The sequence below is a fragment of the Kryptolebias marmoratus genome, linkage group LG21 (assembly GCF_001649575.2).
Source record: "Kryptolebias marmoratus isolate JLee-2015 linkage group LG21, ASM164957v2, whole genome shotgun sequence".
Taxonomy (NCBI): domain Eukaryota; kingdom Metazoa; phylum Chordata; class Actinopteri; order Cyprinodontiformes; family Rivulidae; genus Kryptolebias; species Kryptolebias marmoratus.
This window is the reverse complement of record NC_051450.1, coordinates 1,778,420-1,797,141: the sequence shown is the minus strand read 5'-3', so window position 1 is coordinate 1,797,141 and position 18,722 is coordinate 1,778,420. Positions and strand designations below refer to the sequence as shown.

The window sequence follows — 18,722 nt, the reverse complement described above, 5'->3', positions numbered from 1 at the left end:
ATATATATATATATATATATATATATATATACAATTACACACACACACACACACACATTGTATGTTTCCTTGTATTAATTGTCTTCATGAATGGTGAAATAATGTCTTCCAACACACATAATTTTTTGATAGTGTCCCATGCATGATGAAAAAACTAGCATCAACATTTCCTTGTTTTAAATACTTGAGTCTATTATTGTTTTTCAAAAAAAAAAAAAATCATAGTCACAATGTGTTTGCTAAAAATCTGAAGCAAACTGTAATGTAAAATTAAAAAAAATAAATAAATTGCAAAACAGTTTCACTCAGCAACGGTTCATTACATCAGAAGGTACTTTTGGAGCAAACAATTCCAAGGACTATGTGATGGATAAAAGGATTGTTTGACCCACTATAGACTAATTATAAGGCCTTTTGTACCACCAAAGAAACCCTGATTGCCAAACACTCGATCAATGGTCAGTGTGGCCATGTTCCTTATGCATGTGATGTTCACCAACAATGACAGAGGATACTATAGTTGAAACTGTGGTAGGCTAGAATTTCTTGGTAAGTTTAACAGCGTGCTACAAATATTTTGAAGGACTTAGAGGAGCCAAGAGTTGTATAACTGTCACAGCTGCTGCTGAGCTGTGTCTCCTCACACCTGATGATCATCACCCTGATCTCCAGCTGCTGCCATATAAGGATGGAGCTTCCCCCTGCACGGCGTCAGATTGTTGTGAAACCCTCAGCGGTAACACCTTCAGACCTGCCTTAGAAGCTTGACCAAACTGTCTGGTTACTAACCTGTCTGTCTCTTCCTTCTACCCAGTGGCCTCTCCTGTCCCTGATCCTGACCCTCTCCACTGGATTTGGACCTCCTGGTTCTGACCCCCTGTCCCTGAGATCTGGACACTGTCCTGACCGGATTTGGACCCGCTGGCTTAGATCCAGGCCCGTCAGCCTGGAAGAAGTTTAATCCCTAATAAACGCCTCTTTGCACTCTCTGTTCAGTCCCTGCGTCCATCAGTGCCTGCCCCTGTCAATAACATACCAGTCTACTTTGTGCTGCATATGTTCAGAGAAGAGTATGTCATGGACGACAACAGCAAAAGTTAAAACCTTACTTGGCTACAACTGTTGGAGACTAGACTGCAAACAGCAAACAGCATTCACAAGGTAGGTTCCAAAGTTTCTCAAAACAGTTGAGAGATTTCTTAAATTCCCTGGTGTGAGAGTCGAAGAGGCGCTCCCATTTTTGCTGCTTGAATTTTGACCATTGTCAAAAAATTTGTCCAAAATTTCTCTCAAAATAGCTGCGAAGGTAGAGTGGACATCTTGAATCCATGTCAAACCTTTCACATTTTAGTTTTCATTATTCTGAAGCACTACTGTATTTTGACACCTGCACAGGATATTTTCTTATGACAGCAAACATCTAAAAAAATACCCTCAAATGTCTGATTGCACCATTGATAAAAAATAATCACAAAAAAATTGCTCCAAATCTGTCTCTCCTCATTTCAAAAGTGAACTCCAGTAGGTTAAAACATAAACATAGGTGCAGCTGTCAAGGTGGGTACAATGTGGGAAAAGAGATATAATGCATGACTTAGAACACAGTTTTATTAACAGTGCACACAAAAACAGGTCATAATTTTCAAAAATTGGCTGTGAAAAAATGGCCACACAGCTCGCAGGTCGCACTAAGAATGGAATGAGATTGCAACTGAAAATGTGTCAATGTGCCAACAAGTCATAGCCCACTGAAATACTGGCTTTAAGTAGCTTTTACTTCAGCAATGCAAATACGGTTTTAGTAGTGAGGGTGCTGAAATAGCCCTGAACTTGTTTGACCAATCAACATATCTTTATGTATGAACCAATCACATCCCCTTCCATCAATCAGTAGAACCTACTGAGCTAAGAAACCAACTACCCTGAAGTAGGAGCTAAAAAAGACCAGATACAGTAAACATAGTTTATTATTATGAACAGTCACAGTACCAGCACTGCAAAAATAAACAAATGGGCAAACTATCTCAAATGCTTTTAAGATTTGTGAAATGGTTCCCTATGAATCGAAAGCAACTAGTATGGGATGACGTGGTGTTCACAACCAGCATACTGACATATTGTGCTGTATATAAATGTACATCAAATATAAACAGATAAAACCCCATACCAAAGGTGCCCTAATCTGAACACAGCGATATCTAAATAAATTCCAAAGACTCCCCTGACATTGTTTCAAGTATCTGCACCTCATGGCTTCATCTCGGTGTGCGTAGCAGAAATGGGCTGACTGGTTCACCATGTATTTTCTCTTTACTGTGTTACAATGTGAGCATAAATGAGAAGAGAGAACCTAAATGCAGAACTCAAGAAGAAAGTATGATGCTGAACAAAAGATAACCTTTACTACACATTTTATTAAATACAGGAAACTGCCATTCACGATCACCAGGGAAATATGTACTTAGAAAAGACCCCCCCCCCCCAAACCAATGGGTGGTGAAACAGCAGATGAACTACAACAGAACAACCAAAAGCAAGCATACTGTATGTACTGAGGGAGGTAATCACAAATAAAGAAGAGTTTTCATAATTAGCTAAAGGTCAGCATGTAGTGAATACAGAAACTAACTCAAATGAACAGACAAAATAACTGAATCCAGAATAAAAAATAAAGCTGATTAGAATACAGAACATGAAAATAAACACAAATAGAACACAGAAAAAAACTTAACAGATTACCAAATGTACAAAAACAAATGCAAAACCAAAACAACTCAAAAACTTCTGTTCTCAGATCCGTCGGAGTTTAACACACCCTCTGTTTCCAGAAGGCTTTGGACTCCTCCCTACAGCTCTGAAATGTAGCCTTCCCCTTTCTCCCACTTGGTATCCAACTGTGACCGCTTTGCTCTTCGTACAACAAAAATGAAATGAGTCTCCACAGCAAAGATGACAAGGCAGCCTCATCTTATGTTTCTCTGTGGCCCAGCATCTTAGATGTTTACTGTTGACTGGGGCCATGTAACATTCATTCAGCAACTTAAAAGCATTGGCCTTCAAACAGCTCCCATAAAACAGTGAAAATGTCTATTGTGACAATGAAACTCATTATGTTAGAGTGGACTTATTTGGCACTTTGCACTGGCTGGAAATGTGTGGCATGAAAAAGAAAGAAAAAGAAAAGCTGATGAAGTACACAAGTGAGCAACACCTTCTCCTAGGAAAACTAGTGAACATAATCTTTCTTTTTTATTACTTTTCAGTGTTCAGGATTTAAAAATATTTGTATTTAGGGATATCAGACTTACTTAAACCTTTACATATTAATTTTGGTTGTGGGTAGTCAAATTGAAGTGTATATAGATTTACAGTATCAATCTTTAGCCATTAGTGGACTTGGGAAAACTGACACCATGACCTGGGATTGTTCATATTGCTTTTACACTACTATCTTCCAAAGCTGGACATTGAGAGAAGTAGACCGGCTCAATTAAAAAAACAGGAAGAAGAGCACAGTGCTATTTTCAAGCTTTGTTCTCTGCTGCCCACGCTGGTTTGGCTCCAGGCCGGCGGCCCCGTTCTATTCCCTGAAGTCATTATTGTCTTCAGCTAAGGTGCCCCTGCTCCCCGTGATTTGTGGGTAATGAGCTGGCTCCCCCCTGCCCGTGTTCAATTATTCTCATTGAGAAAGTGATTTCTCACTCCACGGAGCAAAACGAAGACGGCAAATGCATGAACTCTAATCAAGAATTAACATGTTCACAGCTAGCTTTGGTGAGAAGAACACTCACCAAAAAGATGCTAACAGTGCTGTATAGGAAATAGTAAACGATGGGCAGAAGAGTCTTTTGATCAAAAAGTTTTGATCCTGAGAAATACAGTGTTATTTCCAGTCATATTAAGTGTTTTAAAGTGATTTAAAATTATTCAATTCAACTGAATCATTTACTTATTTTTTTCAATGAAATGTGTCCAAGCCTGTTTGTTTCCACTTGGAATAAAGCAGATAAGTTGAAACTAGTGTATTAGTAAAAGGATGTTAGAGATGCAGCTGCCAGGAAGAAGACAAGGATGAGATATATGGATGCAGTTAGTGAGGACATGGATGTAGTTGGAGTGAGGACAGAGGACACAGAAGACAGAGTTGGATGGAGGAGGATGACTCGCTGTGGTGACCCCTGAAGAGGGAACAGCAAAAAGAAGAAAAAATGGTGTTAGGTTTTTAAGAGAAAAATCTACCATTCAGTTGAAGAACTGCAGCAGCACAGTTATTGGATAAACAGCATTAGTTTAAACTGGTGTTAAGCACCACTGGTGCTAAACAGAGTAGTTTCTTTTGCTCCAATCGGGTTCCACTACATCATTATTTTTTAAGAAAGTACAAAGTGAAAATAAAAAAAATAGATGTGTAAAAAACTAAGTACATTCTGTGATTCAGTAGCTTAAGCAATCACTTTTGGCAGCAGTTGTTTCTGTATGACGACATCAGTCTCTCGCATGGTTGTGGAGGAAATTTTGCACTCTTCTTTACATCATTTGTTTCTGCACAGCTCTCTTGAGATCTCATAGAACTTTTTGAATACTTTCTAACAAAGCCAACATGTGAACTGTTTGGTTGGCCTTGTTAGGAAGCATTCAGTAAGAACAGTTCTAAATGTACTGTAGATTGTTTCAAAGTTATAAATGTAAATTAACACATAACATTTCAAATTCTCAGGGAGATCATTTTGCACATACTTTAAATATTAAAAATGAATAAAAATTTAAAAAATTCTTGGCTATCAACCCTTTGGAGCCTGAATTAGTCAAACACGATCTGAACTTTCTAACCACACATCTACACACAAAGACCAAGACAAGTAAAAGATTTGCAGGCTCTGAATTGCTGATAGACTGAAGTGTTCCCAATCTAAAAAAAATGTCTGCCCAGTCCCCTGTTCAAACCAGATAAGAGGAAAGGCCTGAGTTGCCCAGCTTTCAATAAAGTACAAAAGGAAAGAAAATAAAGAACAAGAACAAACAAAAGATATGCTGTTAAAAGAGGACAGAGAAGGTCATGAAGCTTTGTAATAGAACTAGAGAGAATACCAGCTTATTTGTTCATTACTTTTCAAAAAGGTTCATTCCCATTTCTGAGTAGAGCAGCATTTTCATCTTAGTCTGTTCTGATTCCCTGCTGGCAGCCTGTTCCTGCACTGTCCTTGGAAGATACATATGTCTACTTGGATCATGCTTGTGATTAATTCTGAAAGTTCTTTAGAAATGTTAAACACAAATTTCTAGCGTTTTCGTTCTGCTTTTTGCTGTGATTTTTTTATGTGTGTGCATGCGTGTGAGAAAGAGAGACAGAGAGAGAGCTAGAGAGAGAGAGAGAGAGAGAGAGAGAGAGAGAGAGAGAGAGAGAGAGAGAAAAGGAGAGGGGAGCCATTTCTAAAGTACATTAAAAACTACTGAGAAGAAAAGTCAATGGATAAACATCTTAATTTTAATCTGATTTCCATTCACAATTCAAGTCAGTAACACTGAAATCATACTTTGCAAAAAGAGAAGAAACCTGCTGTTGCTAGTATAGTTACATGATGAAAATTATGTCATTTGAGCTCTGAAAGTCAGTTTTGTGCACAAGAGAATTTTTTCAGTCATGGGTATGCATCAACTATTGTGTGAATTGTCAGAACTTTGTTGTGGGCATGCTTATGCAGAAAAGAACTTAAAGATAGTCAAAAGGCAAAGAACCCATGGAAGGAGGTAGCATAGTTGTTTTGCACAGGGGAGACCGCGCATATGCCTCTTTTACACGGGCCCTAATTCAGATGTCCGGCTCTACTTCGCTCTACTCGGCTCGGCAAAGAATGCATCGCGTTCACACCGGCCAGTTTGGTCGGTAGCAGAGGAACGCCTCCTCGTGTTGTGGGGTGTTTATGTGTTTATGTGCAAACACTGAACTGGTTGTCTATGGGCGAAACACTCACAAGGACCTTCATCTTTATCTCCAATCTTCCTAGAATTGCCTGACCTTCTTATATGTTATTCATGGCAAATTAAGAGGTGAGCTCTAAAAGAGTACAAGGTCCATTCTGACAACACACACAAGGCACCACAGCAAAACAGCTACACTGTTGCACTGCTCTGGAATGTGGCTTGCTATTTTTTTTCTGTCCACTGTTGAGCATTCAATAAACCCCATGACCCTGATCAAACATTGTCCAGAGTATAATAATATTGATGCACGTTGCATCCACCAGATAGCAGTGTAGAGAAACAAAGCCAGCTAAGAAAGGCACAACAGAAACAGACAAACAAAAAATGAGAGACTGTCAGGTGAACCGAATTTGGGGGTTATTCCCAAGTTGTCTCCCCATGCTCAGCTGCTCTAACACTGCCTGGAGCTCGCCTTGGGGCCTGCAGACTGTGTGGGCTTTGCCAGCAAACTAGCAAAAAAAGAGCGAGCTCGCTCATCAACAACTGCACTGAGAATTAAGCACATATCACTAGGGCTGTAATGGTCTGACTAAGTCACGGTTGGTTTTAGGGTCATAGTGTTGATACAATACAAAAAAAGAAAAAAAATTAAAGGTCTTTTTATCCATTTATTTTTAAAAGACAATAAACCTCCCAGAAGCAGAAAAACAAACCATACTTGCTGTAAGGCTTTAAGTTAGCAGGCAGCAGGGTTGTCAGCTGGTAAATTTACAAGAAGTTATAAATAAAAATAGTCAGTTTTCTCTTATCCATCCTATTTGAATTGTAAACAATAACCTACAGGCCACGTATCAGACAAGCAGTTTGATAAATTCCAAAGCGTAAACGTACTGAATTTTTGTTCAGAAAATAGAAATAAAACAAGGAAGACAACAAAATCTAGTGTTTGTTTTAGATAAATTAACCTGATGCTGAATCAAAAGGCAATACAGAACTGAATTACATCTCCCAATGTAAAAATATAAAACAAAACAAAACAAACAAAAAAAAATGTTAAACACTTTTCTCTTCTCTGCTAGCTGAGAGCTAGTGTATTGTATGTAGCTGGCTAACCACTGGGATGAGAAATAGCTTGATATCAGGAATATCAAATAAATACACAAATGGACTGCTACAGATAGCATGTCAAAGTGTGCAATTTGACTTTCCATACATCCACCTCTCGCTCTGCACTGTTATCATCAGGGCGTTGAAACAATTAAATAAACAGGCAGGTCTTCAAGTTTCTGTTTCATCTTAACTAATCATTATTGCTTTAATTTGTTGTAGAGTGCTTTAAATCCTAACTTCCTCTACTCCTTTTCTGTCTTGACAGTTAGCAAAATGCAGGTAAATAAAACATTTACCGTACCCTCTTCCAGATTAGTCATCTGTGACTAAAAGAAATGACTAACTGCCTGCACTCGTCCCTGATGTGTGTACTATGATGATTTGGTCAGAACACATGTACCATAACACTCCATACCCATTAACATACAACTAAATGTAATATTAACTAAAAACCATATAACACAGCTTATGTAAATAACCTCAACTAAATCAAAATATTTTATATCCCTAAATCTCTATAAACCAAATAGAAATGTACACACTTATATGCACATATAAATGGATGCTACTTTGTTGAGTGGATTGTTAGAAAAAGTCAAAAATGTGAGATTATCAGCATCGAAAGAATCCACTGTAAAGTTAACTGCATAAATGAAAAAGAAAAGAAAAAAAAGCCTTGTCCATCCCACTAAAAATAGTAGTATATATATATATATATATATATATATATATATATATATATATATATATATATATATATATATATTCAAGATTTTATTTATAAAAAAAAAAAGTTCTGAAACAGGAAAAAATTTGAAAAATTAATTTTTGGTGTGAACTCAAGATACAATGTTTTTAAGAATTGATGATATACCTCCTGATTCTGTACATGCCCACTATTACTTTGTGCCTAAAAATCAAAACAACATTATTTTTATTGGTTTTTACAATTTATTTATTTATTTGTTGCTTGCTGTGCTCCTACCATTCTCAGACTTTGAAAATTGTATATAGTATTAAAATAAAAAAATATTTAAAAAATCTCAGTCTATGTTTGTTAGGAAAGAAGCTAAAAATGTTATTTCTCTGTATTTTAAAATATCCTCAACCACACATCGGTCTTGCAAAGCAATTTATTATGGTAGTGTTACATATGTACTCAAGGACAAGGAGTAAGCAGATTTTTTTTCTCAAGATGACAAAAAAACAACCAGTCCAACCAACAAAGACAATGAGTACTAGCCTGTAAGAGGCAGAGTGGGGACAGTAATACATGCCTCTCCCATCCTGCTGTTGCTGACAAATGCTGCAACTGGTCATGCTAGACATTTTTGTTTAGTTTACAGGGTCATGACAAACAGGAGTACACCTAATTAAGCAACTACACTTTTTAAAGAAGCCAAAAAAACTAGAATCGGCAACTATTAATATTTTTATTGAATTTACAGAAAAACAAACCCAAAGTTCAAATTAGCAGACTTGGCCACTATGGTTCTTAGTGGGAAAATTCTCGCCACCTAGTGGTAAAGTATGGCTGTTTCAGTATTTGTGTCAGAATTATGTGGACAGAAATCTTTATATAAATAAAAAATAAATAAATAAATGCAATCTGGACTTCTTGACACTTTGGGTTTCTCTTAAAATGCACAAAAACAAGGTGTTTCAGTCTGAATACGGTGCAAGGGAGACTCCAACAGTCAGAGGCTGGAATAAAAATGTGTGATTATAGCTGTTTTCACATGTTTTGACACTGTTGTTTAACAGCTTTTTTCTTTTGTTTTTTTTTCTTTTATCTGTTTTGCTGAACATTTTTTTCTTTCAATTTGTCATTTTCTTAACCTCATGAAACAATATCTTCAGAGGGTGCATACCAATAAAAATCAAGAAGCAACAAAAATGTTTACAACTGATATTTGTCTTGTAAATGTAAAATTAAATGACATAGCGTATTTATATGCTGAAAGTTTCTCTTTCACCACATTAAAAATAATGATCTTTACAAATACAGCAAAGACACATCCCCCCTTTTCCATTATCTGCGCAAGCCGCTGATTGGGTTAAATCCTTCTATGATTGACAGCTGGTGTCAGTCCAGACTCTGGTACAGCTCATGATAATGGTCTCTGGTTCCTCATCAAGGCCACAAAATAACACAGTGGAGAGCCACTCAACCTGATCAAAATGTGTGTGTGTGAGGGAGAATGTGCGTGTGTGTGTGTGCCTGTGATGTTGAGCGGGAAGGCCCATTAACATTCATCAGTGGGATAATAGGCCAGCATTAACGTCAGCTGTTTATATGAAAAATAACTTATAAGGCCTTGGTGTATATGGGCAATAAAGTATGCTTTACTCCACGCCACATTTAGCAAGGTGTGTGTGTGTGTGTGTGAGAGAGAGTGTGTAAAAGAGAGGAACCATTTAACACTGAAATGAATTTATTGATTAGTTAGCTAAAGAAAAGACAACTGGCTGATATAAATACAGGCTAAATGGTCTTGCGTTTGTTGAGTGTGATAAATGCTTGCAAAAAAAAATGGGAAAAGTAAAATGCTACACAAGATGTTGGATTTTAAACAATATTCAAATAAAAACCTCTCTGTCACATATAATCACTTCCCTGCATAGGTCTAAGCTTGACTTATTTTTGATTTCCTCTGGGACATAAACTATTATTTGTTATTCATTTGTAAGTCCAAATTTGTACCTTTATGCTATTTTATGTGTAAAGAAACAGTGTGTCACTTTAGACAGCCTGACTTTGCATTTCTCTCTCCATACTCATGAAAACATCCCCACAACAGGATGCTGCCACCACCATGCTTCACTGTGGGGATGGCAATCTCAGCATGAGAGTTGCTGGATTTGTGCCAGACATGGTGTTTTCCTTGATGCCCAAGAAGTTCATTTTAGTCTCTTCTGACCACAGCGCATTCTTGTTCAGGGAGTCTCGGGTATGCTTTTGTTTTGTTTTGTTTGTTTGTTTGTGTTTAGTTTTGTTTTGTTTTTTGGCAAATTCCAAATGGAGGCCTTATTTCTTCAATGGTGTTTTTCCTTCCACTCTTCCATGAACCCCAGCTCTATGCAGCTTATAGTGATCCTATGGACAGATACTGCCGTCTCTAGAAGTGTTGCCCAGCTCCATCGGGATTATCTTATCTTTGAAGGTTTACTTAAATATAAATGGAAAAGAATAGCACCTTAAGAGCAGTACCAAATACTGTAGCAGAACTGTTTCCCATACTATAGATCAGCTATCAATAATAAACATTTTATGTAAAAAATAGGTTAAAAGTTAAGTTGAATTATGATTCCATGACACGTATAAAGAATAAATAAGATGATTCAGAACTGGTGATGTTAAAGCCTACCTGCATTTAAACCTTTGAAAAAAAATTGTTTCAATTGTTCCTATAAAAAGACAAAAAATAGTTTGATCTGTCTTTTTCTTGTCTTTGTTTTTTGTCTATCTTTACACATTAAGTATTAAAAAAAAGCATTGCAGACAGATAATCTACAATAAACAAAGAACTGCTAATTGGGGTGTTCTTCCTAAAACCTTGGCATATATGTATGTGTGTCAGTGTTTGTATCTGTGTGCACTCATTATCCCCACCAGTGCTTTAGCGCCAATCACAGTTCTTTTTAATTAACCCACACTGTGTATTTTTATCTCGCAATCTTACACTGCTGTGCGACGTGCCCATCGAAAAGACAAAGAAGACAAAATATCAAACTGTCGTGGGTGGGAGGGAACGCAGCTATCAAGACTTTGAGTGAGTGAAACAAGGTGCCACTTAGAAAGGTACACTTTCACATCTAATGAGCAGATTTGTGTTTTGTGACTCATCTTAGTCATGCAGCTGTCGGATTACAAACAGCCAGCAAAGAGAATTAGCCACGGTGTGCATGCCTGGACTCAAGCTGTGGCATTCTTGCTGTTATACATTAAATATGTACATAAATCTACTGGTACAACCCCTGCTCTAAAATAATAATCTTGTAATATTATTAGGTATACTGTACATTTATTTTAAATACTTTAACCAGAAAATTTAATTCTGGATTCATAGTGGTTTAATTTTTTTTAACAAATTTATGTTCTTCCACTGTTTGTGTAAAAATCACTTTAGCTACAACTGGCTTCAGTCCAAAACACTTGCACCTTTTTTCCTATCTAGGTGTAATTTCTGTAAAAACAAATGTGGTCTAGAGGGTTTGAATTAACCGTTGCTGTTATGTTTATGAGCCACCAAAGCCAAAATAGTATATGTTAGGGTAAACTAGCATCATGACTGAAGCGTGTGATTTAGTGTTAGCATACAGTTTGTGCAGTCAGCCAACTGCAGGATTCAGAATTAGAAATGTCCAACATAGATTTTATTGTAGAACTAAACAGTGCAGTTTAGTTCTACAGCACACTTGCTATGCTGCCTTCATTCTGTAAGCTTATATCATTACAAGACGTACATTTATGAACAGGCAGGGGCAGCAGAAAAAGGAGCTTGTCTTTGTGGTCAATTTGCAGAACCATTTTGTGAACAGGCCTAGTGACACAAAGGCGGTCGATCAGGTACATGGTGCAAAACTAAATATAGCAAAACGTAAAATAAAATAAAATAAAAAAAAACCTAATGGGTGCCAAATAATGTTTCCTTTAGATTAGACCAATACAAACATGTCTACCCAGAGAAAACTGGTGTAAGAAGTAAAGAGACCTAAACCTTTGTCAGGCAGATAATCACAAATGAGATTCTTGAAAAGCTAAATATAAATTTGCAAAAGAAGCCAAACGAATATAAATCATCTGTCTTTGTCTGTTTTGTTTTTTTTGTTTGTTTGTTTGTTGTTTTGTTTTTCTTTTAAAATGTCATTGATTCATTATTTTCATCTTCAGTTACTTATCATGTCTCATCCCATCATTGGTCTCTTTTTACATGAAGATATGAAACCTCTTCCATCCAAGTCAGAGCAGATATTTGGCTGTGCCAGGTAGAGACTGCCACACAAACGGAGGGAAATCTGCTCATCAAGCTCTGCACTTCAACACTTTTCAAGGTCATTTCTGCTCTCCCTGCAGAGAAGCACCGTCACTTTTAATAACTTTTAGAGAGAGCATATTTTCTCTCCTTTGACAGACTGAGGAGTAGAGGGACCATTCACACGCTGAGTCAATCATAAAGCACCAACAGAGCGAGGAGGTGCAAAGTGAAGACACAAGCCTGCAATGACTATACACTGTTACTTCATAGCACAGAGGTGTGATGTCTGCCAGTCACTGACTTATGAGCCACAGACACTGCAGTTTTATTAAGAATCTTGTTATCTGTTACAACCTATATAAGTGAAGAGTAAGCCCTTAATAAGTCCATTTCTTCTGGGATTTAGATTTCACTTTGTACACCATCTGCAGTTGTTTGTTCAGCCTCTGGTAATTCACAATCTTCTCATGCTACTTCTGCCTCTGTCAGTGGGGATTTCCACATCTATCAAAACTTCTGTCTTCCTCTCTTTCTCTAGCACCATTATGTTTGGTTGGTTGGCCATGACTTGCCTGTGTGCTTGAAAATTGAAGCCCTACTACGGCTGTCATAGTATTAGATTTCTGCTGCACAGTTTTTGTGCCCAATCAAATTCAGGCCATTAGTTTAATGCAATATCTATATAACATTTATCAAATAATGTGATTTGTCAAATTTAGCTTGAACTTTGATTGTACAGTTTTTCCTTTTGTCCCACAGAATTTGAGCTTTTTATTCCTCACAACTTTCAGGGATGTCCCCAAGAGACTTCCATACATTTGCATGGTACCTTAGACACTTGATCATGAAATTCTATGTACCGTGTACAAGGAACCTGCAGAAATTCTTGCCACCTGCCTCTTTCTCAAGGCATCTTTCTCAATCTTTTGCAAGACTTTGCAAGGACCATCCATTGTTCTGTTTTAAGAGAAGTAACATCCATGTACTCCTGGGTCTAATGTACAATTCCATTTGGGTGGATGACAGTTTCTTGATTGTAAAGTTTAATTATCTTTTCTGTATATTATTTTCTAAATAAATACTTTCAAAGCTGTTCCCCTTTAAGACTAGAGATGTTCTTAGAAAAAATAAGTGTTTAAGGGAATGAAAGTAAAGACGATGCATATTCTTATTTTAGATTCTGTTTTTAGATTGACTCCATTATACCTTTCCAATAAGAACAGATGAATAATAGATGTATGGCTAACTGGAAGGTTTCTTCTAGTGTTCATTAATATGTATCATTTCTGTCAAACAAAGAACTAAAACATCCGTCCAACCATTTTCAGATTTATGATTGTGTTGTTTTTTTGCCTAGTAAAGTATTTTTTTTAAATCACAAATGACAAATGTTTGAAATGAGATTGCTTTTTTTCAAATAGAATTCTTAAAAAAAATAAAAAAAACACACATGTAACAAGTAGCTAACAGAAGAAGAAGCCAAGACATAAAGGACTGATGTGTTGGTAGACACAAAAGTCACTTCATCGCTAAATATCAGTGATCTGTGAAGGTCACTGAATTGTTACTTATGTTCCTATATTTATGAATTATGATTTATGCGTTAATTATGAAACTGTGACACAGATCTTTACAAACCACCCTCACTGATTCTGATTCTGGTGAATGCCTATTACTTAAAAGAAAAAAATCCTACCCACTGTCACCTAGTTATTTTTTAGGTATTGTAGGTCTTACATTAAAAATGCATACCGCCTTGATGACTTTTAATTTTTTTTTCCCCAGGCACCATAAAATTAAACAAATCAATTATTGTGTTTCAGTATTAAGGCAAAAATCAATCTGTGTTGGTTCACTGAATAATTTTTCAATTTAGTATACTAATTTAGTTCAATTGTATGTCTATACCTCTACACACTATAATATTAGCTCTGCTATAAAACTTAAAACAGTGTGGTCCCACAATTTATTACTAATCTGCTGACATACCTGTTCTTGTCGGTCAAGCCATCTGTCCACAATTGGATGGTTGGCACTAAGGGAGGATCGAGTCAACTCTCTCTGAAACTGAGCAGTCCAGCCACTCGCATCACGAGGGAGACTTCGATAGGCTTGGGTTCCTCTACCCTGCAATGTACAAGAAAGGGCCAGAGTAATAAAAATGCTAAAATCACTGTGTATCAGAACCTACTTTTAGTGGAAAAGGTTTCTTTAAACTGACTTAGCCATCAAATATCTTGTATAAATTAAAGTAGCATTCCTTGCTGCCTGTCATACCAAAGCTATAAACAAATATCTAACGCAATGTGTTAGTGCTCAAAATACTTTATGTGTGGGGATGACTCTCAGTTATGTTAAGATTTTAGCCCAAAATCTGTAAAGCTGACTGTGTTATAGTCTTTTTATATGTGTGCTAAATTTCACTAATTGTGGTGGTCATTTTAAACTAGGTTTACTCCAAAAGTTAATCAGTTGTAGATTCACATCCAATCACTACTGTCTGAGAGATTCATTAGAATTCATCAACTATTCATGAGATATTTTGCTAATAGACAGCCAGAAAAACAGACACCCTCACACACACACACACACACAGAATATATAATCATAATTAATGGAAGCAGGCAATAATTAACAGGCAGCAAGAAAGCTGAGCATGTGTGAAAAAATGCAAGTTATCTTTTGCACGTCAACACATAGCACCTAACAATGAAAAATAAAGAAATCTGATTTTCATTCTGTGCATGCGATAATAAACCATGTGTGCTTTAGAAAGGTCTAAAGTGGCGTGAAGGGGCTAGAGGAAGCAATGCAGACAGGACTGTAAAACTCTGCTGAACATGTGGTCTCTGATATTGAGACAGCTTTGATAGCATCGCGGTCTGAGTCACAGAGCAACAACTGACTTTTCTCCACAAACTTTTACGACATATAAGATGTTGTAAAAGTATGCAGGACCAGCTGAAGATTGAGAACCCCAACTGGCTTCAGTTGTGAAGTGTTAGTAAAACTGAGACTGGTGTGTTTGGAGTCAGAAAGTTGGACAGAACTGACCTGCTTTGTAAAAAGGAAACAATCCCAGTCAAATGAAAACCTATAAGTTTATAGTGTGTATGGTTTGAATTCAGTGCTAATTGCATAAAAAATTCATCACTGAAATTTGTTTGAAAGTCTAAATGAAAGATGGAAACAGTAAAGATCTGAAACATGAAGTACAGCCCCATCTCAAACCAAACTGTTATTAAACTTTTTTTTCAGTTCAGTTTGTGTGTAATTAGAAGGTGCAAACAACAACAAAAAAATCTGCATTTAAAAACTATTTGGAGTTGTGTAAATAGGACCCAAAACACTGTTTTAATTTCAACTAAATGCTGCTTATTGGCTAAAAATAAATGAGAATCCTATCCCTTCTCTGTCCCATCTGCAGGAACAGGCTCCAGACACCCACCACAAATAAAATGACAAAGGGGTTCAAAAATGCAAGTTAGTTTTTAACATTATCAATATGTATTAACATCAATACATGACAGTAAATATAATTGATTTTTAATAATAATAAAGAAGTACACTTCCTAAAAACCATCTACTGTATATTTATAAGGATCAAAAGAAATCTGAGTCTGTATTCAATTAGCTTTGGTAATTTGCAGTGGCTTTAGCTCAAAAAAGGCTACAAGCAGAGTGCTATAAGTATTTATTGATGAAGAGTAATGATAAACATGCTGGGCTGGAATAAATTTTGTTTTGTTCCAAAAAAATGGCAAGTGGTCATATATGTAAAAACTGCAACTAAATTTACAGCAACTGTTTATAATTCACAAATAATGTCACACCATATTATTATAAAATTGAACTAAAATAGTTAATATTAAAACTCAGAAATGTGAAAACCTTTGTGCACTAAGCACAGATCACAAAAAAAGAGTTAAAAAAGAAAGATATAACTGAGGCCTCTGCCTTTTTTATTTGGAGAACATACTCTCTCAACAACCATTCTCTAAGATCTAATATCTGTTTCACCCCAAACATTTTCCACCTCCTACTAGTGACTGTTCCACAGTTTGACAGTGAAAGTATGTACAAATAGGATCAGCACATAGACACACCTTCACTTTCATAATCCTAACACTCAAATATTTTCCCTTTGTAGCCTTCTTGTTTAATAGTGAACACATCTCATTTAAGGCCTGTTACGACCTTAGAGATACAACAGTGTTGAGAAGTTAAATGACTTCCCGTGGTTTCCAGACACCCCATGGAGGATATACCAGATTTCTTGTCTTTTTTTCCTAATCAGTCTTAAAAAGATGCAAAAAGTTGAACCTAAAACAAAGTAAAAGTGTTTAACAACTTATCTTTTTTAGATAAAAAAATAAGTGTTTCCAGATGGAAATAGTTTCAGATAATGACTGCCTTCACCACTGCTGGATATCTACAAGTAGAGAACAAGTTTCACTTGTTACAGTTATCCCTTTGATTCAAGAAGGCAAAAACAGAAAGAATGGGAACAAGGGTGACTGTAGGAAGGCAGAAGACTTCTGAGAATGTGTATCTTCAAAACATGGTGTTCATCCAGCTCAAATATATTTCGAGGACTGTGATAAACAACTTCAGGGTAAGATATTTTAGAATCAGTATCAACTAGCTAACAGTTGTCTAATCATGAATGGAGACAATATCGTGTTTTTAATATTAAATTGATATTTGGTATCGTTCTGATTTAATCAATCTGGATGTGTTTGTGAGGAAAGTAAGTGCAGCTATTTGTTACCTTTTGTTCGAATTTGCTTGGGCCACCACTTGTGTTTGGCTTATGGTTGACTTTCTGGAAACCAGCAGTTGTGGACCAACGACTTGGGTTCTTTCTTGACGGTTCCTCTTGACCAACCATGATCTCACCCGGAGGAAAGTCAGCCGAGGAGGGATCACTACTGCGACGGACATTAAGAGACATGCCTATCACGGGGAAAGGAGAGTGCAAAGACAGAGATAAGAATAAAAGTAGTTTTTTTCCCCCTTTAAATCACATCACTTGCTGTTTTTTTTTTAATATCAGGCAACTCTTTCTCAATATAATATTCAGCAGTCAAGTCAAACATTATTTATATTGCTTTACATATTACCTGCATAAAGAAATCTAATGTGCTTACCAGTAAAGATAAATATAGTCAGAAATTGTACACAAAAATAGAAGCACACACAATGAATTTAAATCTACTTTTATATATATATATATATATATATATGTATATACTACATAAAGACACCCACAGGCAAAAACACATGCACACACACACATCCACATACAAATCTCAGTAAAAATGAAATGCACAAAATTCAAATACAATAAAAACTAACACAGGGAAGTTTTGAGGATGTATCTCATCAAAAGGTAAGGAAAGGTACTACTGTAGGTTATTTGTATATTCATGGTAGTTTCTGTTATGTTTCTTAAGAACTTGTGCAAAAAGAAAGAATTTAAAGATTGAATACTATTGGACCAAGAAATGAGCCTCGAGTACTCCACAAACAACACCATTTTGTTAGAAATAAAACCACCAATTGATACAAACAACTGCGTAATGTTCGTTCTAAACCAGTGAAATAGTCTGTAATGACTACAGAGGCCAACTGTATTTTCCGTGTCCAATAAAATTTTGTGGTCAACTCTGTCAGATGCAAAGATTAAGAAGTTCATAATTAAAGTAGATTTTTAAAAACAGTTTTCTAACTATCGTAAAACAAGACTGATAAATATCAAAGATGCTGACCGAAGATAACTTTTAATCTGACTGTAAAAATATGTCCAATACTCCACTCCAAACTAAGGGGAAAAAATATTCAGAAACTATAAAACCTATGTCAGAAAAATTAAAATGCAACAATCTAACCTTGTGTTCAGCCTAACTCCTTTAAAAAGCATGCAATTCTAATAACTTCTGTAAAATGACATAAATGAAAAAGTGCAAACAAAGCACCAACACACGTCTCACGCCAAGGCCAATGAATAACAATAGAGAACAACAATACAAAGCATATCTAATGCTGAATTTAATGGCATAATTTTACTGTTAAACAAGGATAAATTAGCACGCATCATATTAAAATTTTCACGACAAAACATGCTTACCATATTTGGTCTTGTAAAGCCACCCGCTGAATTTCAGCTCAACTAACCATTGTGGTTTATAAACACTCCTTTTTATCTGCTGCAGCAGTAATCTCCTTCCATGAGTTTTGAACAGTTTGATTATCTTTGTGATCTCTCATAGAGGGATCATAGAAATGCTGATACAGGAGAACCAGCTCCGCTTGAGTGCTGAAATCGTCCATTTTGAATGGAGCGCGGCGTGCGCGGAGTTACAAAAATTGGCAGGTGCATGACCATGCAACGCGACACCACTCGGGGCCTTCGTGCAGTGGCAGGGACAGTGCGATTGCGTCACTGTTTGCGCACGCACCCTCGCGCGGTGATCAACGGGGTGCCCTCTGGGGAAAAAAACGTGTAGAAAAATGGACTTATTTCACAATAAACAAGCGGAGCTTAGCCTGGCGGTGGGGGTAGTAATACAGGTGCTGGTCATAAAATTAGAATATCATGAAAAAGTAGATTGATTTCAGTAATTCCATTTAAAAAGTGAAACTTGTATATTATATTCATACATTACATACAAACTCATATATTTCAAATGTTTATTTCGTTTAATTTTG

At 36.4% G+C, this 18,722-nt stretch overlaps 1 protein-coding gene across 2 annotated transcripts in view; it reads right to left on the bottom strand.

Annotated features, from left to right (window-relative positions):
- LOC108245193 (partitioning defective 3 homolog) overlaps positions 1-18,722 on the bottom strand; it is a 485,244-nt gene that overhangs the window by 312,481 nt on the left and 154,041 nt on the right. For both annotated transcript variants that reach the window (XM_017431897.3, XM_017431896.3), the window contains exons 4-5: positions 16,783-16,967; positions 14,001-14,138 (exon numbers count right to left, since the gene is read on the bottom strand). In XM_017431897.3, the coding sequence (XP_017287386.1) occupies positions 14,001-14,138; positions 16,783-16,967 (323 nt within the window). The remainder of the gene's footprint in view (positions 1-14,000; positions 14,139-16,782; positions 16,968-18,722) is intronic.